Genomic DNA, 24,199 nt, shown 5'->3' with positions numbered 1-24,199 from the left:
AGCCTTCATCAACTCAGAAGATATAACTAAATTTAACTGTAGACCCAACTTTTCAGTAAAGAGTGGTTCCTTTCCTCTTAAGCTGCTAATTTAACACCGTTTTACTGAAAATGGCCATAACAGTGAGATAGCAAACTTCCTCAAAAGTTAATTTAATAATATCATGACTTAAAAAGAGTTACAAACAGTCAGTTGTTTATATTCTGTGTTTGCACCATTTGCATGTTAACTAAACTTCACTTTTGCTTGACCAATCTAAAAAAAATACAATGGACTAATTTCCTTTATTTTTTCCTAGCCTCTTGATGTTCATTTTGGAAGAAGCACATCAAAAAAATAACAGATCTGAAACTGTTTTTCAACTATTTTGTGTCTTTAATCTGAAGACTGGCATATTATATACCATATTTACATATCCATGAATTATTTTCCTCTGGTCCTTATTTTTAAACTAAATTGATGATTTGTCTGTGGTTAAAAAGAAACAGTGTTTCTACTTATCTTCAAAAGCAGAATAAAAGAAAAATCTTTATACAATTTACCTCCAACTTCATCGCTTGAGCGCGGATTTGTTGATGTTCCACTTTACTGGAATGTATGATAAGAGATTCTTCATGTAACCGAGCTGCTTCTGCTGCAAAGCAAAATTATGATAAAAGGTAATAAGTACAGATACCATAAAATAAGTACATGTTAAAGTAGAAAATCCGTAACAGAAATTACTATTTATCAACGTCTCCATGTAGCTCAGCCCCTCGAGTCCTGGCAACATCCTCATAAATCCACTCTTCACCCATTCCAGCTTAACAACATCTTTCCAATAACAGGGCGACCAAACCAGAAGGAAATTATTCCTTCTTTCCACAAGGAAATTATTCGCCTGTTTAAAGCATTTAAATTTGCCAAATAATAAATCATACCTTCAATTCTTTTCTCATTTACTGCCACTTTCTCCATTCTTTTCCGATAATCATCCTGCAGTTCCAGCTGATACCTATACAGAAGAAAGCATTACATTATTTAATAGTTTATAACAACAAATTAAAAAATCTGTATTAAGTACTGTCAACTAAGGAAAGAAGGATTCCATCTCTTCCAGCTTTTTGATGAAGTAAAAAATGCAAACACTATCTGACCAGTGTTATTAATATGGTAGCAGTTAATTTGCTTTTATATGCAATTATTTTAAAATAGATTATGGTTATTACAATAACAATTTTTCACTGAGCTTTTCCCCCCAGTGAAATCAAATAGCAAGCTGTCTATTTCAGCAACGCAGAGGACTGAACTGTGTCTTAAAATTTCAGAATTAAAAATCAGAAAATTCTCTTCTAAAAAATGGGTTAAAACAAACTAACAGTACATTAGAAAAAACACAGAACTGTATTGCGATCTTTCAAAATTCCACCAAAATACATTATTTAAAATATTCAAATTTTTTACAAAAATGAAAAAATCACTAGTTTTCTGAAGTAGTCTGTGAAAAAAGACAACGAACATAAAGTTTAAACCAAAGATAGATACAAAAAGATGGAGTAACTCAGCGGGTCAGACAGCATCACTGGAGAAAAGGAATCGGTGATATTTCGGGTCGAGACCCTTCGCTTATCACCTACACTATGTACTGTGGAAGTTTTTGGTCAGATATTTAGTATGAAAGTTTTTAGTCAGATATTTAGTATGATCCATTGATCATGGATCGTCAATAACACAAAATATAGATAATTTAGATGTTCTTATGACATGATTGTGCAAAAAATAATGAATTTGATTATCTTGAGAGTGGATGTTTGTGGTTGTTTGTGGATTGAGATACAGAGATCGGATTGTGACCGCCGCTATGATCTTGCTCACAGTCACAGCTAGCAGGCAAGACATGGCCGATATCGGGGCCTAAATAACATATTTCGCAACATCAGATTAAAATGAAATTACACCAAAAACTAGATAAGGTTAAATAAACCCCCTACAGTACATACCTTTTGTTTTGTCCTGAACTTACAATCCATGATTTTGAAGGCATTGAAGGGTCCCGATTTTCAATAGTTAAACAACGTTTTCAAAAAAATATATCGCGAACGGGATGACAGAACAAAATTTCCTCATAAGCTTGTTTTACGAGGAAATCCCTCCCTGACAACCAATAAAAATCTGCATTTTACTAACCTTCCCCACAGCCTCTCAAGTTGCACACACAGGCAGTGAGCAGATCAAGAGCGCCACTGATGGCAGGAATTTGTAACAACCCTATACAATGGCCTGTTTTCTTTATCATCGTTATTTTTTTTGCATATTTTTCATTCATTTGTTCTATATCTCTCTATATCACCATCTATATCTCTCTTTTCCCTTTCCCGGACTCTGAAGAAGGCCTCGACCCAAAAAGTCACCTATTCCTTTTCTCGAGAGATGCTGTCTGACCTACTGAGTTACTCCAGCTTTTTGTTTCTATCTTCGGTTTAAACCAGCATCTGCAGTTTCATCCTATACTGTACATACTTCATGTTCATTGTCTTTTTTTACAGACTACTTCAGAAAACTAGTGATTGAGTAATTTTTAAAAGCCTTTTGTTCTTTTCTTATCCATGCCTTGCCAAGTACATCATATTGGAATGCTGTCTTCAGCATTATGCTTTATTTAATTTTCCTTAAAATGCCATAGGAAGTTTAACATTTTAGTTAATAAAATCACTGTTTTTTGTTTATTGCATTCTTGAATCACACATGCCTTACTTGCACAGTTCATTCTTAAGCTTTTGCTCGTAAGACTCCTCGATATTTTTTACTGACAGCTCCCGTCTTTGGAGACTGTCTTCTATACTCTTGTTCTTCTGCCCATGCAAATTCTGGGTCCTGAAATGGGATGAAATACCACGAATTACATCTGCACCCAGACAATTAATATACATTCACGAGTGTGAAATCACAATTTTCTATTCTGCTTTCCAATAATATATCCAAATTGGTTATTTCATTCAACTTATAACAGATAAACAGATGTAACAACTAACTGGGGTGGCGCAGTGATAGAGTTGCTGCCTTACAGCGCCAGAGACCCGCGTTCGACCCCGATAATGGGTGCTGCCTGTGCGGCGTTTATATGTCTCCCTGTGATCACATAGGTTTTTTCTGAGATCTTCGGTTTCCTCCCACACTCCAAAGACGTGTAGATTAATTGGCTTGGTATAAATGTAAATTGTCCCTAGTGTGTGTAGGACAGTGCTAATGTGCAGGGATCATTGGTCGGTGTGGACTCGGAGGGCCGAAGGGCCTGTTTCTGTGCTGTATCTCTAAATGAAACTAAATTAAAAGTTTACCTGTGCATATTAGTTATTTAAAAGCATGAATTATTAACCTCAGAATGGATACATTTTCACCATAACTTTACAAATGATATGAATAAAACAGAGTTAGCAGCGGACTTCATAACATGGGGCTATTTCTCATGATTCACCACAGATATTATTTTAATCTAGAAAAGGTTTTCTGGCAAATCGCTAGTAAGATGGTTTCATGAATAATCATAAAACAACATGCATATGAACCCTGGTCTCAACACGGATTTAACAGTCAAAACAATTTATTTTAACGGCAGCAAATAACAGAACTTACAGGAACTAGCAACATTTTCAGGTGGTCCAATCAGATAACAATGATGTGGTCTAGAAATTACAACAATATGGACTTGTAATAACAATATTATCAGTTTGATTATATTCTTTTTTAGAAGTCATGAAAGAAAATGGTTGCCAGTTATCAATTTAAAGAATTGCCCCTCGCCAACTCACTCCGAAAATACGTAGCCAAGTATTTCTCACTGAGTACTTCTTATGAGATTTATTTTCAATATGTAAATTCCTGTCTAAAAAAAATGATACATAGTATGTTGGCAGATAATCTTCCTCCTGAAATGCTGACCAGAAATTGGCATGGGAAGTATTATTTAGTTTAGATATACAGCATGGAAACAGGTCCTTCGGCCCACCAAGTCCACGCCAACTATTGATCACCCTTTTCACTCTAGTTCTACATTATCCCACTTTTTCATCTACTTAGACACCAGCAGAAACCAATTTAAACAAATCCGATTCAGAATCTTTCCAATCTGTAGTTTACATATTTGTGATTTTTAAAACAATTCATTACATTTATTTATTAACAACAGGCATCTCAAGTTACTGGAAAAATGCTGTCTCTACAAAATCCTCCAGTTGGAAGGTTTTGCACCACATTTTCTCCCAGGCCTATCTCGGAATTACTGAGATCCTTGTTATATTCTTGGGTACGCAATGTCATTTGTATAACCAACATCAAATTCCTGAAACATAATTCCAAGCTGTCATTGGGAGTCATTACAACGCAAGAGAAAGGCATAGATTAAAGGATATGTTCAAAGCCTCCTTCAAAACATGTATATATTTGAATGTTTATGAATTTCTTGGAGTTTCAGAAATAATAAAATATTAAAATAAACTTAAAACATTTAAAACCTTTTAATTTAAAAACTGTGAAGTACTGTTGGTTCCCTTCGTCCCTGCTTTTCTGCATTGAAATAAAAGCTGCCGTTCCCATGTTGGACCCAATGGTGTAAAGAAAGATAATTGACTTGAAATAGTAACTGCTTTTTCTCTCCCTACACTGAGTACATCAAGCATTTTTTGTTTATTTTTCAGCATCTGCATTTTTAAATGTATAAATCGGTTTACTAACATGGATAAACTCAACTTTATCACTGCTCCTGTTTATCCCATTTTCTAATGTTATAGACCATTGTGACATAACTTGATGTACTTACAACTCAAAGGATTCAATTCGTTGCCTAAGTTCTACTTCTCTATTACGTAGAGCTTCAATATCTTTCAGTAAACTTTGCCTTTGCATATAGATTTCTTTCTCCTCAACCTGTAATAAAATAAAAATCCTAAAGTCAGTAAAATTATAATTTCATTAGATATTGTACAATCAAAACGTAACAAAATAAATTCAGAATCCAGCTCAATATAATCTTTCATATTTGTAGAATTGACATTAACTTGACATTATTAATTTGCTGCATCCATTAAAAATATTCCACTATATCAGCTTTCTGCGATGTTTTCAACAAATCAACATTAGAATATTTCTTAGCCACAGCAAAATCTTAATTAATAAAAACAAGCTCAGCACTTGCACAGGAAGTAGCAGTTCTTATTTCCTCTCTTAAAAACAATGCTACTTTATTCTGGCCTCTGATTAATCCAATTATGCAGATTAACTTCCAAATAATTAACTTCCTGGAAACCCAGCGTGTACACTGCACTATAAAATAACTCATCACAACAGCACATTCACAAAGGATTGTGAGTTAATCATAATCATAATAGTATTTTATTAGCCAAGTATGTTTTGCATGTTACGAGGAATTTGATTTGCCATAGTCATACCAATAAAGAGCAACAAGACACCTAAATAAATTTTAACATGAACATCCACCACAGCGGCTCCCCCACATTCCTCACTGTGAAGGAAGGGAAAAAAAAGTTAAATCTCTTCCCTTCTTTGTTCTCCCGTGGTCGGGGCCTCGAACCTTCCGTTGAGGGGACGGTCTTGGCTCCCGTAGCTGGCGGTCGGGCCCTCCACGTTGGGGCGATCAAGCTCCCGCATCGGGGGATCTCAGCTTCCCCCGCGCCGGGCGATCGGACCAATGCTGTTTAACTCCCCATTCAAAATGCTCTTAGTCTCAAGCAGCCGTTGGATTTGAGGATGACTCATTTTCACTACAACACTACGGGTACTGGAGTAGCCGATGAGTTCAATATACAACCCATAGGGTCTGCCATGAGTGGAGTGGGAATGCTTGGTGTTGCAAGTTGGTGGAAGCCTCAATTCAATTCAACTTTAATGTCATTGCACAAATACAAGTATGGGTACAACGAAATGCAGTTTAGCGTCAGTCCGTAGTAATAGTGCAATATAGAAATAAAAATACAGAATAATCAAACAATGTGGACGGAGAGACTGGAGAAATCTATCGGCGGGACTCCGAGTTTAGCAATGTGATGGTATTATTGTAGAAGCTGTTCCTCATCCTACTAGTACGAGACCTGAGGCTCCTGTACCGCCTCCCTGATGGGAGGAGGGCAAACAGTCCATGGTTGGGGTGGGTGGGAGTGGTCTTTAATGATCTTCCCGGCCCGTCTCAGACACCGTTTTCGGTGGAGGGCATCCATGGCAGGGAGCGGGGCACCGATGATGTACTGCGCGGTTTTCACCACCCGTTGTAGTGCCTTCCTGTCCGCTACGGTGCAACTGCTGTACCATACCGTGAAGCAGGTGGTCAGGATGCTTTCGATGGTATGGCGGTAAAAGTTGGTCAGGATCTGGGGGGACAGGTGAGCTTTCTTGAGCCTCCTCAGGAAGTAAAGGCGCTGCTGTGCCTTTTTGATCAGCTTGGAGGTGTTGAGGGACCAGGACAGATCCTCCGAGATGTGTACCCCGAGGAATTTGTAGTTGGAGACGCGCTCCACCTCAGTCCCGTTTATATGGATGGGGGTATGTCTGCCCCCTCTGATCTTCCTGAAGTCGACAATAATTTCCTTCGTCTTCTTGGAGTTGAGGACGAGGTTATTGTTGGCACACCAGGTTGTCAGGTGCTGGACCTCATCCCTGTAGGCTGACTCGTCGTTGTCACTGATCAGTCCTACCACCGTGGTGTCGTCGGCAAATTTAATGATGGCGTTGGATCCATTCTTAGGGATGCAGTCATGGGTGAAGAGGGAGTAGAGGAGAGGGCTGAGCACACAGCCCTGTGGCACGCCGGTGTTCAATGTTATAGTGGAGGAGGTGAGGTTGTTGACCCTAACAGACTGCGGTCTGTTGGTGAGGAAATCCAGTGTCCAGTTGCAGAGGGAGGTGGAGATGCCAAGTCCGCTGAGTTTGGTGATCAAGCTGGCGGGGATGACAGTGTTAAAGGCAGAGCTGAAATCAATGAACAGCATCCTGATGTAGGTGTTATTGCTGTCCAGGTGGGTCAGGGCAGAGTGTAGGGCCGCCGATATGGCGTCCTCTGTAGACCTGTTGGTCCAGTAAGCAAACTGATGGGGGTCCAGCCTGGGCCCCTTCTGCTACTTACAAAGTCCAACAAGGGGACTCGTGGTCCTCAACACCATCGCAAATGCACCTTCTCCACTGCAAGGAATGGGTCAGAAATTCCCACTTGTTTAGTAGGGAGAAAGCCTTTCATTTTGAAAAAGCCTTTGAGGACATCCTTGAGAACATAATTCCTTCTGTCCACCATGAATCATTTTCCTTTGCCATGACAGAGTTGGGAACAGAGTTTCTATTTTGAAGGTCCCGTGTAGTTTTGACTTCAAATGCATTGAACAACTTCCAACATAGAGAACGAAACAAGTTACTGAAAGGAACTTGTTCACTTCGGTCACCGCTTCCTGGTGATTGCCAAATAAATTGTTTAAATGAGGTGTTACATTTTGGGACGTCTAACAAGGGCAGAACCTACACAGTGAATGGTAGGCCTCTGGGGAGTGTTGTAGAGCAGAGGGATCTAGGAGTGCAGGTGCATGGTTCCTTGAAGGTCAAGTCGCAGTTAGATAAGTTGGTCAAAAAGGCTTTTGGAACATTATCCTTCATCAGTCAGAGTAACCTTCACGTGGTCCGCCCTGTTTCGACGAATGCAATCAAACCGGCGTGCACAATCAAATAGAACAAGTCTTCCTACAACTTTAGGCTGTGAATGCCTTAGGCAAGAAGAAGACGAAGATCAGTCCGAGTATTGAGTATAGAAGTTGGGAGGTCATGTTGTAGTTGTATAAGACGTTGGTGAGAACGCATTTAGAGTATTGTGTTCAGTTCTGGGCACCATGTTATAGGAAAGATATTGTCAAGCTTGAAAGGGTTCAGAGAAGATTTACGAGGATGTTGCCAGGACTGGAGGGTCTGAGCTATAGGGATAGGTTGAGTAGGCTGGGTGTCTGTCTATTCCTTGGATGGCAGGAGGATGAGGGGGTGATCTTATCAAGGTGTATAAAATCATGAGAGGAATGAATCGGATAGATGCACAGAATCTCTTGCCCAGAGTGGGGGAATCGAGGATAAAAGGACATAGGTTCAAGGTGAAGGGAAAAAGATTTAATAGGAATCAGAGGGGTAAGAGGAGGCAGGGACTATCACGGGAAGCCGATTTGTACTATGGACTAGGCATTCACAAAACATCTTGTGTTCTTGTACAGACAGTTGGCACACGAAGCTGCGATGCACTGGATAGGATGTGTTCTGGCAAACATGGCCGCAAAGCCTTCGTCCGAATCATTTTCTATCTCTCCTCCTCGTGGGCGATCGCCATTGCTGTTGCCGCCATCGCTGCTGCTGATGTCTCCGCTCGGCCTGAAGGCTTCCCGACGAGCCGCGGCTGTGGACTGGGAACACGGCCGGAGGCCTTTATCGAGGCTCCGCGGTCTCGATGCCTCCCGGATCACTGCGTAGAAACCCGGGTCGGGGCCCGGCCGGGGCCTCGTGGGTAGAAGCCTGGGTCGGGCGAAGTGGCCGACGGAGGCTGCGGCTGGAGCCCAGGTCGGCATCACGGAGGTGTGAAGTGGGGCGTCGACAGGGGTGAGGCCTTGGCGGCGATGCCTCGCGGGTCGACCCGCGCCGACGGTCAATGAGAGCGTGGAGAACCACTGTGAGGGGGGAGGGGAAGAACAATGGACAATGGAGGACAAAAAAACAATGGGGACCCGGCGTGGGGGGACCGCTGTGGTGGTGGGGGGGGGAGAGGGGGGGGACAAAAGGGGAAGCTGGCATGCTTTGTAACTTTGTCAGCGCCATAGGTGACTGCTATTTGTTTATGCAAGCAAAGAATCTCACTGTGCCTGGTCACATGTGACAATAAAGTATTCCTATTCCTATTCTATGGTGCATATGTTGAAATTGGAGTCATTGGAGACATGCCAAATTTCCTTAGCCTTCTGAGAAAGTAGAGGCATCGTTGAGCTTTCCTGTCCATAGCGTCAATGTGGTTAGCCCAGGACAAATTGTTGGTGATAGTTATATCTTGATACTTGAAGCTCACGACCATCTCTACTTCAGCACCATTGATACAGACTGGGTCATGTACTCCACCCCACTTCTGGAAGTCGATGACCAGTTCCTTCATTTTGCTGACATTGAGGGAGAGGTGATTGCCTTGACACCATGCTAGTTAGCTCTCTATCTCCTTTCTGTACTCTGCTTCGTCATTGTTTGAAACCTGACCCACTATGATTGTGTCATCTACAAAGAGCGTATCAGGAATAGAGTAAGGGGATGAGAGTGCACCATGGTGGGGGGAGGGGCACAGATTAGTAGGCACTAGTTGGTGATTCTTCGAAATGGCCAACAATTCATCAAATCGTTCAGTGCAAAACAAATAAAGCAGGAATTTCACTCTCTCTCTCTCCTTCCCTCTGTCAATTTACATGATAAATCACTGGAAAGGATTTCTCACCAGGTTTTCTACGTCTTATCTAACAGATTACCACTCATGGGTGAAAATCTTTCCTCTATCCTACCGAAAATTAGAGCTCAACCATTGGAAAGACGGGAAGAAGGGTCTCGACCCGAAACGTCGGCAATTCCTTCTCCATAGATGCTACCTCACCCACTGAGTTACTCCAGCATTTTGTGTCCACCTTCGGGTTTTACCAGCATCTGCAGTTCTTTCTTAAACAAGACTAAGAACGGCGACAGGCAGAAATACGAGAAGACAAACAGTATGGTTCTCCATCACATTTGTAATATTTTACTTGTAGACTTCCAGTTTCATTTCAGGCAATCTATTTGCTGATGTACAGATATAAAGTAATCATATTAAAGAAAGACTAATTAAAAAAGAAAATCTCAGCAGAAAAAAAACACTAGAGGCCAGTAATTAGATATCATCCTTTCTGCTGTTCCAAACAGTTGCTGTATTTAGAATTAATACCCATTTGGGTCCCACATTACATTTGAAATTACTCAAAAAATCATTTGAAACTGCATAAAGTTTAAACCCAGAAACATGCATTAAAATGGGTCCCACCAGAGCCACACTTAATTCAGAGGCAGATATACCGAAGGACTTAAGCTCTTGAAAGCAAACTCTGCTTGCTGCCAGACAGCAATAATACACTGAATATCTGCCATGGAGAACAGAGAGGTAACAGAGTATTAGGAGAGCATTCCCAGATTCACTGGGAAGATGTGTGTCACCAGATGATACACCTGACGTTAGTAAGCTACAGTCTGGTATGGGGTAGAGGGAATCTAGGATGGGAGTTCTCTCGAGGGTAGGGCCATCACATCTGCACTGCCTCAGAGATTTCAGCTGAGGACCAAGACGGGGATAGTGTCAAGACCAAACTGCTGCGAGTGCATGGGAACATGGTTAGCAAACAATCAGACCTGCCTTGTAGAATGCAGGAGATGACAAAGAGTATAGGAGGACTCCATCTTCTCATTCTCACAGGAGATTATGTGAGGCCAGAAAGCCACAACCTCCACTGGATTTCAACGACAATTCCATTGTGATGCCTATACATTCAAGTGGCAGCTACTGTGGAGGCATATAAAAGCTTGCCAGTTTCCATGTTGTCTCATTCTGAATTCAGCTAAAGGTCAGGATTCTGCCACATGAGATCAGCTTCTAAAGCCAACGACAAGTTAATAAGTTAACTTGATAAGTTAATAAAGCAGAGAATGGGCATTCATGAACAAATCTATATTTTCACTAAGTAGTTAGATGAAAGTCAGCATGACTCCAATGACTATTACAAACTTTAACAGATGCATTGTAGAAAGCATACTGTTGAGTTGCATCGCAGCTTGGTTTGGGAACAAGGAACTGCAGATGTTGGCTTATAAAAAAAAAAAGACAAAGTGCAGGAGTAACTCAGTGGGCCGTATCTCTGGAAAACATGGATAGATTATTTATTTATGGATTTTATTTGCATTTTTTCCAATCTATTTAAACCTACCTCCTGCTGTTTCTGAAGTCTCTCAATAGCATTCTTCTCTCTTGCAATCAACGTTTCAGCTTTCAACTGGTACATTTTATCTAGTTTCAATCTGTGGTCTTCGCCATCCTTCCTTGACCGCTCTTTTTCCTGAATCTGAATTTTAGCTAATTCCACGTCCTTAAAATGCTGCATCTACAATGAACAAACAAACTGGGTAAGTTTCTTCAACATCAAGATGAACTCTTAAGATAATGCAAATATCATGTCGACAGTAATACGACTCAACTGGCTTTGTACCATAACTAATAATGGTTAAGATTGAAAGCTCTGCAGAAAAACATGAGGTCTGCAAGAGAGAAGAGAAATTGGTGTCAATAGCAGAACATAATTGGTGTTTGGGAGAATATCCAACCAATATGACCAAACGCACTAACATGCCGTTTTTAACAGTAGTAAAGGGTCAGGGAAGGGGAACGCTGAACAGGGAGACTGGGGACAAACATGAACTACCAAAACAGATTAAGACAAAAGTTAAAATCTGGAAGAAATGTAGTTAAATTGGGATTTAAGAATACTTGGAATGCAACTAAAAGAATGAGATCAATGAGAGGGTATCTAGTCGTGAAATGAGGTCTGGAAGTTATGAACCAAATCAGATTTGAGGAGAGAAGGCAAGACAAAGTCGAGAAGAATGTCGGAAAAAGGTCGAGAAGAATTAGGTGCGAATTTATACTGATATTTTTTCAGTTCCTCAGGCCCAATACCAAGCACCCACACCTACCTTACCCCACCCCACCCGCTGTAGATGGATTGTAATTATGTATTATCTTTCTGCTGACTGTTTAGCACGCAACAAAAGCTTTTCACTGTACCTCGGCACAGGTGACACTAAACTAAACTCCAATCACTGACCTATTTGCAAATATCTATGCGCATCTTCAGACATAAATGCCTCATTTTAGTGATATAGCATTATTGAAATACAATGGAGGAACAAAGAATAAATGAGAGCCAGTCCAAAAAGCATTACTAACTCAGTTATCATATTTTCACACGATGGTGTCACAAGTTGGAGGTGAGTAAATGCAAGTGTACTGTAATCCAGTGGCAATAAATTTCAGCTTGCATTAACTAATATTACAATGGATATTGATAATGTTGGAACTGTGCTCCATTTGACAATATTAGTATGGTGGAGACAAAAATCTCTCTATTGAAAAATTACTTCCATTCAGATATTGCAATGAAGAAATGGCAACATCACTCTCCTTAAAACAACCGTCCCACAGTTAAGCCCCTGTCCAACTTTCCCGAGTTACTCACAAATTCTCCCAAGTTTTCCCCTTGATTCAAACTCGGGGAATGTCCATAGCGAGGCCGTAGGAGTCCGTAGATATTTCGTAGCGGCTGGTAATGCCAGCCGTAGGTACTCGGGGCATCAGGTAAGTCTGGACTTTTTTCAGCATATTGAAAAATGGCCACGAGTAAAAAAAATAATTCCGAGTACCTACGGCTGGCTATTACCGTAATTCTCCGAGTTTGAATCAAGGGGAAAACTGGAGAATTCGTGAGTAACTCGGGAAAGTGGGACAGGTGCTTCAATCTGTCCAGTTGCACATGTTCATCCTCATCATTTATTTTCCATGGTCATATTTATGTTTTGTGGCTTTGCAGAATTGCTTTGATAGTTGACTATTATCAAACTGTTTTCAAATGTCTCTGATCACCCCTTATCCCCCTGCGCTCCAAGGAATAAGCTCTAACTTGCTGAACCTCTCCCTGGAGCTCAGGCAATCAAGACCTAGCAACATCCACGTAAATCTTCTCTGCATCCTTTCCAGCTTAAAATTTTCCTATAACTGGATGACCAAAACTGATCACAATACTCCAAATGTGGCCCCACCATCGTCTTGTACAATTGTAACATGACCTCCCAACTTCTATACTCAATACTCAGATCGATGAAGGACAATGAGCTGAAAGCCTTCTTGATCACCCTATCTACCTCCCATTTGTTTTGCCCTTCACTCTAACAGGAAATATGCATGCCCACTACTTGTCACCACACTTTTTAAAAATGTGCGTTCCTTTGCCGGCAAACAACCTTCTCCATTCAACTTGAGCCAGTTCCTGTATAAAAGTTAGCCTCCAATTCCTGCTATTTGGGGGCCAGTAGTACATTCCCAACAAGGTGAGTATCTTTTTATTTCTTAGCACCACCATACAGGCTCACTGGATGAACCACCAGTAATCCCTATCTATCTATATAACTAAAACTCTGTTCTTGACCGGTTTTGGCGATCTGTGCTGCGATTTCCGAGAGAACGCTGGATAAATTGGATAGTTATATGGATGGGAAAGGAATGGAGGGTTATGGTCTGAGCGCAGGTATATGGGACTAGGGGAGATTATGTGTTCGGCACGGACTAGAGGGGTCGAGATGGCCTGTTTCCGTGCTGTAATTGTTATATGGTTATATGGTTTATAACGCGCCACCTACGGCCGTCATTTTTGGCCACCTCGCTCAGAGCCCCCCTCCGCCGCATGTGTGCCGAGGACTTTTCCCATCGATGAAATATGACAGAGATATTAATGTTTTTACAGTGGAGGGACTATAAAACCAGGAAGTGGTGTGCCTCAATCAGTCTCTGCAAGTGGTGTGCCTCAATCAGAGCTCTGAATGACTGAACAATTGTCTCCACAGCTGTGAATACCCATAATGTGATTTGAAAATGAAAATATGGTTAGTTTGAGGAAAAAAGCACTGCCTGCAAATGGTTGTTTGGGGGGTTTGGGTAAAATGGCACCCTCTCTCTCCCCACCTCTCTCTCTCTCCCCACCTCTCTCTCTCTCCCTATCCCTCTCTCTTTCTCTCTCTCTCTCCCCCCGTCTCTCTCCCTTTCTCTCTCTCTCTCTCTCTCTCTCTCTCTCCCCAGTCTCCCCCCCCCCTCTTTTTATCCCTCTCCTCCATCCCCTCCCCGCCGTCCCTCTCCTAAACCCCCTCCCCTCCACACACCCCTACCCCCTTCCCTCAACCTTCCCTCCCCGCTCCCCACCTCACCCCCTCTCAGCACCCCCCCTCTCCCCCCCCCTCTATCTCTCTCCCCTCCCCCTCCCCCTCCCCTAAACCAACTCCCCTCCACCCTCCCTCACTCTCACCCTCTCTCTCTCCTCCCCCACCTTTCCCCCCTCACCCACCCTCCCTCTTCTCCTCTCCATCCCCCTATCCCTCTTGCCCCTCTCTCTGTGTCTCTCTCTGTCTCTGCCCCTTCTCTCTCTGCCCTCACTCTCTAACCCCCCTCCCCCCTCCCTCTGTAGATGTGACTGCAAGTTGGGGGTTATGGGGTAAAAGGAGCAAATTAATAATATTAATATAATAGCAAGGGGGGTAATTAGCTTGACTGCGGGGGGGGGTTAGTGTGTGTGACGCTGCATGCCGCCTCCCCCCCTCCACAACCGCACGTTGGGGGAACAGACCCAACGGGTCTGCACTTGCTCTAGTATATTACTAAAAGTCTGTTCTTGACCGGTTTTGGCCATCTGTGCTGCGATTTCCGAGAGAACGCCGCCACCTACGGCCGTCATTTTTGGCCACCTCGCTCAGAGCCCCCCTCCGCCGCATGTGTGCCGAGGATTTTTCCCGTCGATTAAATATGACAGAGATATTAATGATTTTACAAAATTCCCCATTCTCTCTGCTGCTCCTGCTGGTGGGATGAGGGAGGGACTATAAAACCAGGAAGTGGTGTGCCCCAATCAGTCTCTACAACATGGAGGTCTGAGCTCTGAATGACTGAACAAATGTCTACACAGCTGTGAGTAAGTACCCTTAATTTGGTTTTGAAAATGAAAATATGGTTATGGTTAGTTTGAAGGAAAAAAGCACTGCCTGCAAATGGTTGTTTGGGGGGTTTGGGTTCTCTCTCTCTCTCTCTCCCCCCCCCCCCTTCCACCTCTCCCCCCCCCCCCTCCTCTCTCCCCCCCTCTCCTCTCTCCCTCCATCCCTCTCTCCCTCCATCCCTCTCTCCTCCCCTCTCCTCTCCCCCCTCTCCTCTCTCCCCCACTCTCTCCTCTCCCCCCCCCACTCCTCTCCCCCCCTCGCCTCTCTCGTCTCTGCCCTCTCCTCTCCCCCCTCCCCTCTCCCCCTCTCTCCTCTCCCCTCCCCCTTCCCCCTCTCCTCTTCCTCCCCCTCTCCTCTTCCTCCCCCTCTCCTCTTCCCCCCCTCTCCTCTTCCCCCCCCTCTCCTCTTCCCCCCCCTCTCCTCTTCCCCCCCCTCTCCCCTCCCCCCCTCCTCTTCCCCCCCTCCTCTTCCCCCCCTCCTCTTCCCCCCCTCCTCTTCCCCCCCTCCTCTCCCCCCCCTCCTCTTCCCCCCCCTCCTCTTCCCCCCCTCCTCTTCCCCCCCCTCTCCTCTCCCCCCTCTCCTCTCCTCTCCCCCCTCTCCTCTCCTCTCCCCCCTCTCCTCTCCCCCTCTCTCCCCTCCTCCCCTCCCCCACCCTCCCTCCCCTCCACACCCCCTACCCTCTTCCCTCAACCCTCCCCCTCCCTGCTCCCCACCTCTCCCCCTCACCCCCCTCTCTCTCTCCCTCTCTCTCTGTCTCTGCCCCTTCTCTCTCTGCCCTCACTCTCTACCCCCCCCCCCCCCCCCTCTCTAGATGTGACTGCAAGTTGGGGGCTATGCTTCAGTAGATAGGGTGGTTATGGGGTAAAAGGAGCAAATTAATAATATTAATATAATATCAAGGGGGGTAATTAGCGTGAGTTGCGGGGGTGGAGGGGGGATAGTTAGTGTGTGTGACGCTGCATGCCGCCTCCCCCCCCACAACCGCACGTTGGGGAACAGACCCAACGGGTCTGCACTTGGTCTAGTATGTAACTAAAAGTCTTTGTCTTGTTTGTGCCCTGTGTGTGTCAATCTGGTTAATTGCTATCTCCTTCCAAACGATAAACATCTTCCTGTCGTATTTCCACCTATATTTCCGAAGTTATTAATCGTTGAAATTTTACAAGCAGCCCGCTTTCTTAAAACTCACCCATTTTGGAAAAAAATACCCAAGTGACGTCACAATGCACACACAAGGCAGGACAGGCCACTCCGGGAGGGAGGGGCACTCCAGCACTCCAACCCCCCCTCTCCCCATCTCCCCTCCAGTGCACCAATCACAATGGGCTCTCAAGCTGCCGAGTGCCACACCCCCTTCCCCCTCCGGGTTATTCATGATTAAAGTTTCAAAAAAAGCGAAAACGGGTTGCATTGGGGGAACGGGTGAGTGCTGGAATATTACGTTGGGGGAGCAGACACAACGGGTCTACACTTGGTCTAGTGTTACGTACAACTTGCATAGTTAATCTCGAGTGTATAGGTAAGTGGGCAATGTGATTTGACGGTTATTAGTTAAGCTGTTAAATATATTACCTAATTCAGAAATACTACATTATGTAATATTATATGACGATGATAACAATAGCATATGGTGTACTACCTCTTGCTGCAGCTCTGCCTGAAGTTGTTCTTCTATCTGTTTGCGATATTTAAGTAGTTTTGTTTCCCAAAAGTCCTCTTGCATATTTGTTGGTTGATAAGTCGCATATTCTTCGTCAATCATTTGAAGTTTATCAACTGTGAAAAAGAAAATGAGAAGCTAGGTGCAAAATACAGACAAAATCAAAAAAAATCAGAAATGGTGGAAATTGAGCATTTACATTGTCATGTTGCTGCTGATTGGGGTGCTAAAACCAGCAGAAGTTGCCAGTGGTGATCAATTATTCCAACAGATTTACATTTGAAATATTGTGTCTCAATTTGATTCATTAGTACAATACAACTTTCCGCTTCCAATGGTCTCTGACCACTGATAAGATCAGCAGCTGAGACATTCCTAGTTAGTCACCAGTAGAGAAGGGGAATGCCAGGAGGTGATCATTCTCATTTGCTCACTAAAAACTGGCTCATTACAGAATAAGTTCGAGGTCCAACTCTGTACAATTAAATTGCACGTACTGCCATAATATTTATCTTAATTAGTCTCACGCCTTTAAAAGCAAAATAGCAAAAAGAGAAAATCCCACCCCTTTCCTTACCAATAGACTCCTTATACTGTGGAATACAGCTGGTCTGGACCTCTGCATCTCGATAGTCTTTTGTTAGGCGATGATCAGTCAGCTCCATCAGGAATTGAATAAGAAATCCTAACAACAATACAAGTATTATGGATCAGTTAAGAAACCTTTTGTTCAAATATTTCTGAAAGGACTGCTACTACTTATTTCTAAATGTATTATTGTAGTATTTGAATCAGCTCTATTACCTTTGTCATGGTCCTTTTGATGATGTGAGATCTGAAGTGGGAAAAATAAAGCATAAGCATAATCTGAAATAAATAACTACCAAGATTAATTTATAATATGATCGAACACACACTCACAATGGACTTGTACAGTTCTGATCTTGAGCTTATTTTCATGATCTGTAGCAGATCTTTTGATGTAAATACCTTTGGAAAAATAGAAGTGAAATTAATTTCACAAGTGCTAATAATAATATCACCAAGAATCCATAGAGAAAACACATAATGTCAATCCACCAAATTCAATGCATATGTCTTTTCAGTAGGGCCATTTGGTATGATGAAGAAATAAAATACAATAAATAAAGAAAACAACCTTGCAATGAATCAAATGCTGTTTTACCAGCCGAAAACTACACTATTACAAATAACCAATTTTACCCCTGAACAGTGCCTATTCAGAAAGTTTAAAAAAATAAATCATAGAATGTATAGGATACTGTAGGGAAATCTGATACAAGATGCTCAGTTATTTCATGTAATGTACAGTATATCGCAGGAAAGCCTTTGGTTGCTTCATAAAAATATTCAAGGAATAACAGCGATAATAACCAAGGTAATATGGGATAAGAAATGATTTTGAGAAAATTACTATTATATTTCCTCTTTCATATAATCCAAAGAACCAAGAACTACTCTTTTATCAGAAATATCGGAAAGACTAAATAGGTACTTAGATCTGAAGAATCGTGATCCCAAAATGATTGCAATTCAACTTATATTCATGATATTAAATGTTGCACCGTAATTGGTATATGGTGTACTATGGATTATCCACAATAATAGCTTAATATTATTACTCCATTGTTAATGGAACTTTACTGAAGTACTTACCAAATAATCTCTACTATCAATTAATGAATCAATTAACATAAAATCACATCCTACATTTTATCTTGGTATCCAGACAATTAATAATCTTAAGAATATCATTAATAACTGCCTTTGCAACTATTCAATAACACCATCACCAACCCGATGTAAAATTTTAATAATAACTAGACCAAGTGGGACCCATTGGGGGGGGGGGGGTGGCCTGCGGCGTCACACACACCGTAACCATCCTCCCCACACACACACACACACACTAACCACCCACCTTGATATTATATTAATATTATTCATTCGCTCCTTTTACCCCATCCCCTGCCCTCTCCACTCACGCACAGCCCCCAGCTCGCAGGCGCGGCTAGAGAGTGAGAGGGAGGGGGGTAGCGAGAGGAAGGGCAGAGGCAGGCAGAGGGTGGGGGCAGAGGCAGAGGCAGAGTGGAGAGGGCAAGGGCAGAGTGGAGAGTGGAGAGGGCAGGGGCAGAGGGCAGGGGCAGAGGGCAGAGGCAGAGTGGAGAGGGCTGGGGCAGAGGGTAGAGGGCAGAAACAGAAGGCAGAGATAGCGGGTAGAGGCAGAGGGCAGAGGACAGAGGCAGCGGGCAGAGACAGAGGGCAGAGACAGAGGGCAGACGCAGCGAGAGGGCAGCGACAGAAGCAGAGAGCGCAGCAACCTCCACACCATGCGCCAACATGAGAACCCCAAGCGAGACAGCAAGAGGGCGAGGCGGGTGGGTGGGCGAGGGGGCGAGGGCTTGAGCGGGCGAGTGAGCATCGACCAAAGGACCGCGAGTTGGGCCACCGCAGTCTTCAGCTATGATCTTTGGTCTTCAGTCGACGGCCCGATTTCATCTCCGGCTGCGTCTTTTGAATAACGGGGGGGGGGGGGAGGAGGGAGGGGTGACGTCATTCGTAGCGTGAGGAAGAAGGCACGCAGACCCATTGTGACATCATCAGCGAAAGACAGTTGTTTTGAAATTCAAAGTTTTGTCAGATTTTTCAGATAAGGCGATTTTGGACTCCGAGGGAAAAATGTCTACCGGAATATGTAAAAATGTTACCGTTACCGCTTCGTTTTTTTGCGAAGATGTGATTACACACAAATACACACACACACACACGCACAAATAAATACACATCCAAGATCAGTTTTATAAGTATAGAGATGTGATTGCAAAAAAAAATCATGGACCACAGTTATCACATAAATTGTGGATTGGTACCAAAAGATTAAAACAGATGTTTTCATTTTCCTCAGCCCTATGGATTAATGCACTGAAAACTGTGAGATCTGCAGAATCTTATACCCTGGGTCATAGAATTGTACTGGGGTAGTGTAGCTCAATCACAGTAATAGAAAGGGCACTACTCTAGAAGAAGAAAGGAAATCAAATCATTTGGGGTTCCACTTCCTGGTCACCATCAGCAGCTCCAAATGAAATCATGCACATAACTAACACTCCAAACAAAGCCAAAATTGAAGTCATTGTGATAGTCCATTCGAAAAGAAAGAAGCACTAAGTACCCTAATAAATGTAAAGGCTGCTGGAACAATGCACTAACATAAGCCAGTGACTTCATGTTACAGAGATGAAAATTAAGGGGAAATTCACAAGTTCATGTGACAGGAGCAGAATTAGGCCATTCGGCCCATCATTCAATCATGGCTGATCTATCTTTCCCTCTCAACCCCATTCTCCTGCCTTCTCCTAAGGTCGGGTGCCTAACCCACGATATCCAATCTAATCGAGAATCTATCTATCTCTGCTGCAAAAATATCCATTGACTTGGCCTCCACAGCCTTCTGTAGCAATGAATTCTACAGGTTCATCACCCACTGACTAAATAAATTTCTGCTTATCTACTTCCTAAAGGAACGTTGTTTTATTCTGAGGCTATGACCTCTGGTCCTACTCTCCCACTAGTGGAAACATCCTCTCCACATCCACTCTCTCCAGGCCTTTCACTATTCAAAAAGTTTCAATTAGGTTCCCCATCATCTTTCTAAACTCCAGCTAGGAGTGGCATAGCACTATCAAAAGCTCCCATATGTTAACTCACTCATTCCAGGGATCATAGAAACATAGAAACATAGAAATTAGGTGCAGGAGTAGGCCATTCGGCCCTTCGAGCCTGCACCGCCATTCAATATGATCATGGCTGATCATCCAACTCAGTATCCCGTACCTGCCTTCTCTCCATACCCTCTGATCCCCTTAGCCACAAGGGCCACATCTAACTCCCTCTTAAATATAGCCAATGAACTGGCCTCGACTACCCTCTGTGGCAGGGAGTTCCAGAGATTCACCACTCTCTGTGTGAAAAAAGTTCTTCTCATCTCGGTTTTAAAGGATTTCCCCCTTATCCTTAAGCTGTGACCCCTTGTCCTGGACTTCCCCAACATCGGGAGCAATCTTCCTGCATCTAGCCTGTCCAACCCCTTAAGAATTTTGTAAGTTTCTATAAGATCCCCTCTCAATCTCCTAAATTCTAGAGAGTATAAACCAAGTCTATCCAGTCTTTCTTCATAAGACAGTCCTGACATCCCAGGAATCAGTCTGGTGAACCTTCTCTGCACTCCCTCTATGGCAATAATGTCCTTCCTCAGATTTGGAGACCAAAACTGTACGCAATACTCCAGGTGTGGTCTCACCAAGACCCTGTACAACTGCAGTAGAACCTCCCTGCTCCTGTACTCAAATCCTTTTGCTATGAAAGCTAACATACCATTCGCTTTCTTCACTGCCTGCTGCACCTGCATGCCCACTTTCAATGACTGGTGTACCATGACACCCAGGTCTCGCTGCATCTCCCCTTTTCCTAGTCGGCCATCATTCTCGTAAACTTCCTCTGGACCCTCTCCAGCAGCTGCACATCCATGTTAGCTATCTGTACTTAGTAACACAGATGGTTATTCGACTGTTGATACAGCATACACTCCTAATTTGTCTGACCATTTGGAATTACTCAACCTACTTTAACATGGGCCTACGGTCAGATTAAAATTGTTATCAATGTATTTGTAAAACTTGATAGCAACACATTTCATGGGGCTATTCATTTTGTAAAAAAACACTGACAGTTTAATAGACTGATTTCATATCAATAATCAGTTCAACTACTTGCTACTTCGAAATGAAGTTTGCTTCCGACTAGTTTAATAAAAAAAAAAAATATTAATACAATTGTGATTTACCTTCTCCTTTTCTAAGCCACATTCTGGAAAGAAGACGGACAGTGAGTACTCGTATCCTGTCCTGCTTAGGTGATCGGCTACAATGCTATTTGCTGCCATAATTAATAGAGAGTTTTCATCCGTAGAAGAATGCTGACGATGGTGACCATGTGAAAGTAAACGTCCATTTAAATCCGGCCGTGTTAGCTCATGAACAAGCTGATTTCGAAGCTGAGACTGCACAAGAGAACATTTACGTGAGAGAAACATTTGAAGAAACTTGCTGATGACTAGACTAATATTTCCAGTTATTTCATCCAATACATTGTCATTTAATGCTGAATTAATGTTACAATTAGCATTCCTGGGAAATTAGTTTGTACACAGAACTATGATGTGTTATATATATATTACACAAATCAATATTTTTAACAGCAACCCAATTATAGTAACTGCAAACTAATTATAGAATTAATGAGGTTTCGCAGATGAAATTAAAAATTATAGAGGTTCTGTAATAATGAATTTAAAAGATACCATGCAAACATGAGAAAGCAGCTATTTAACACCATTTACAATGCTCCAACTCAATGAGACTGATATTTTAAGGGATCTACAAGGATTGCAAGATAACACCATTTTGCTTCCACATCTAGTGTGGGGGTTTTACTTAGCTGTTAATATATAATTCCTGGATTATTGTGCAATAATATAAATTTCTTTCCATGTACCTTTAAAGAATCTAAGACACCTCTGTTTTTGAATGTCTGATAAAGTCTTCTCCGAAGTTCTTCTGAAGAAATAGCTTGACCAGTTCCAGAAGCCATTTTAACTTTTATTTATAAAAAACTGCAGAAGATTGAACAAAAAATATGTATATTACAAAAACATCAATATCAAGAATCATGGTTAGAATATCTGAAAATATTTAGTTGTTTTGCAGAGATAAAACAGTTGCACATAAATTAATATCATCAATAATATATCATAAATTCTACACAAGTTGTCCTACAACTTTAGGCTCTGCACGCCATACGCAAGAAGAAGATGATAAATTCTATAATCTGCCAGGGCCATAAAGGTCCTGTGCCGATTTTTGTTGACTGCTGCAAAATCCGTGTACACTCCTTTACAAGTGGACATTAAATCTTTATTAAGAATATTTCCTGATTTCCCCTCGTAAATATTTCCCGTTGCTCCTTCCGAAGGCCAAACACCACTGAGCATTCTCACATCTCCAAACATCCAGGCACCCCATCAAACTCCAACCTATTTGACATGAGGCTTTTTGATTAGTACAGGGTTCAGAGGTTATGGGGATAAGGCAGGAGAATAAGGTTAGGAGGGAGAGCTATGATTGAATGGCGGAGTAGACTAATTCTACTCCTATCACTTATGACCTTATGATCTTCAAATTATTCATAACCAAATCAAAAATCTCAACCATTTAAGAATTGGCATTTGTCGATTCCAATGCAATTTGTTTGCATTTCAATTTCAAACTCCTTGATCTGTCTTGAAATTTATGCATGACTGAAGGGCCTGTCCCACTTACGCGATTTTTTTGACGACGTCATAGTCGCAGCAGGTCACTGAAATTTTTCAATGTTGAAAATCGAGCGGCAACCAGAAAAAGGTACGTCTCTTTGGGAGACTACTCACGACCATACAGGCGTCAGGTCAGAAATACCAGACATGTTGCGGGGTGATGCCTGTATGGTCATGAGTAGATGCTCAAAGAGTTGTACCTTTTTCTGGTCGCCGCTGGATTTTCAACATTTAAAAAATATTCGCGACCTGCAGCGACTATGACGGGTTCTGGCAATTGCCAAAAAAAATCGCGTAATTGGGACAGGCCCTTGAGATCATCAATCAATAAACTATGTTGAAATACAAAATAACTGGTTGAATCTAAAGGTTTCACAAAATCTATCTGCGAGGGACAGACACACTTTGTTGCACAAGTTCATCTGCAGAAAATGCTCTACCATGCATCTCTGCTCTTCAGGAATCAAGAGTGATTCCTTAACTGGAACAATTAAACTGTGACTTGGTGCAGCTATACAGGCATATTATAGATACTATTTGAATAGGACAACATGTACAATCATTAATGCCAGCACTGTTTCCCTGTTTCCCACTCCCTCTTTCTCAGAACATTTCTTCAACGGTGGTGACAATTTATATACAGACAGAAGCACCACTGTCAATTCCTAGGATCACACCCCTAGCAGGGAGGCCGCCTGGCCCGTCATGGCAGTGCCCAGACTTTCACAAGTTGGTTTCACCTTTGTTTCTCACCCCCCTGCAAAAGTTCAAGTTCAAGTTCAAGTGAGTTTATTGTCATGTGTCCCTGTATAGGACAATGAAATTCTTGCTTTGCTTCAGCATACAGAACATAGTAGGCATTTACTACAAAACAGATAAGTGTGTCCATATACCATAATATAAATATATACACACATGGATAAATAAACTGATAAAGTGCAAATAACAGATAATGGATTATTAATAATCAGAGTTTTGTCAGAGCCAGGTTTAATAGCCTGATGGCTATGGGGAAGTAGCTATTCCTGAACCTGGTTGTTGCAGTCTTCAGGCTCCTGAACCTTCTACCTGAAGTTTGCAGGGAGATGAGTGTGTGGCCAGGATGGTGTGGGTCTTTGATGATACTGCCAGCCTTTTTGAGGCAGCGACTGCGATAAATCCCCTCGATGGAAGGAAGTTCAGAGCCGGTGATGGACTGGGCAGTGTTTACTACCTTATGTAGTCTTTTCCTCTCCAGGGCGCTCAAATTGCTGAACCATCCACAATGCAACCAGTCAGCATGCTCTCTACTGTGCACCTGTAGAAGTTAGAGAGAGTCCTCCTTGACAAACCGACTC

The 24,199-nt window shown here is 42.6% G+C and overlaps 1 protein-coding gene across 3 annotated transcripts in view; it reads right to left on the bottom strand.

Annotated features, from left to right (window-relative positions):
• The window catches only part of ofd1 (OFD1 centriole and centriolar satellite protein), a 92,023-nt gene that overhangs the window by 66,439 nt on the left and 1,385 nt on the right, over positions 1-24,199 (bottom strand). For all 3 annotated transcript variants that reach the window (XM_033033345.1, XM_033033346.1, XM_033033347.1), the window contains exons 2-12: positions 22,046-22,163; positions 21,336-21,551; positions 17,393-17,461; positions 17,276-17,306; positions 17,049-17,156; positions 16,451-16,587; positions 10,989-11,162; positions 4,796-4,902; positions 2,734-2,853; positions 921-994; positions 543-634 (exon numbers count right to left, since the gene is read on the bottom strand). In XM_033033345.1, coding sequence (XP_032889236.1) covers positions 543-634; positions 921-994; positions 2,734-2,853; positions 4,796-4,902; positions 10,989-11,162; positions 16,451-16,587; positions 17,049-17,156; positions 17,276-17,306; positions 17,393-17,461; positions 21,336-21,551; positions 22,046-22,141 — 1,224 coding nt within the window. In that variant the 5' untranslated portion in view covers positions 22,142-22,163. The remainder of the gene's footprint in view (positions 1-542; positions 635-920; positions 995-2,733; positions 2,854-4,795; positions 4,903-10,988; positions 11,163-16,450; positions 16,588-17,048; positions 17,157-17,275; positions 17,307-17,392; positions 17,462-21,335; positions 21,552-22,045; positions 22,164-24,199) is intronic.

Source organism: Amblyraja radiata, chromosome 14 (genome assembly GCF_010909765.2).
Source record: "Amblyraja radiata isolate CabotCenter1 chromosome 14, sAmbRad1.1.pri, whole genome shotgun sequence".
Lineage (NCBI taxonomy): Eukaryota > Metazoa > Chordata > Chondrichthyes > Rajiformes > Rajidae > Amblyraja > Amblyraja radiata.
This window is presented reverse-complemented; position numbering and strand designations above follow the sequence as displayed.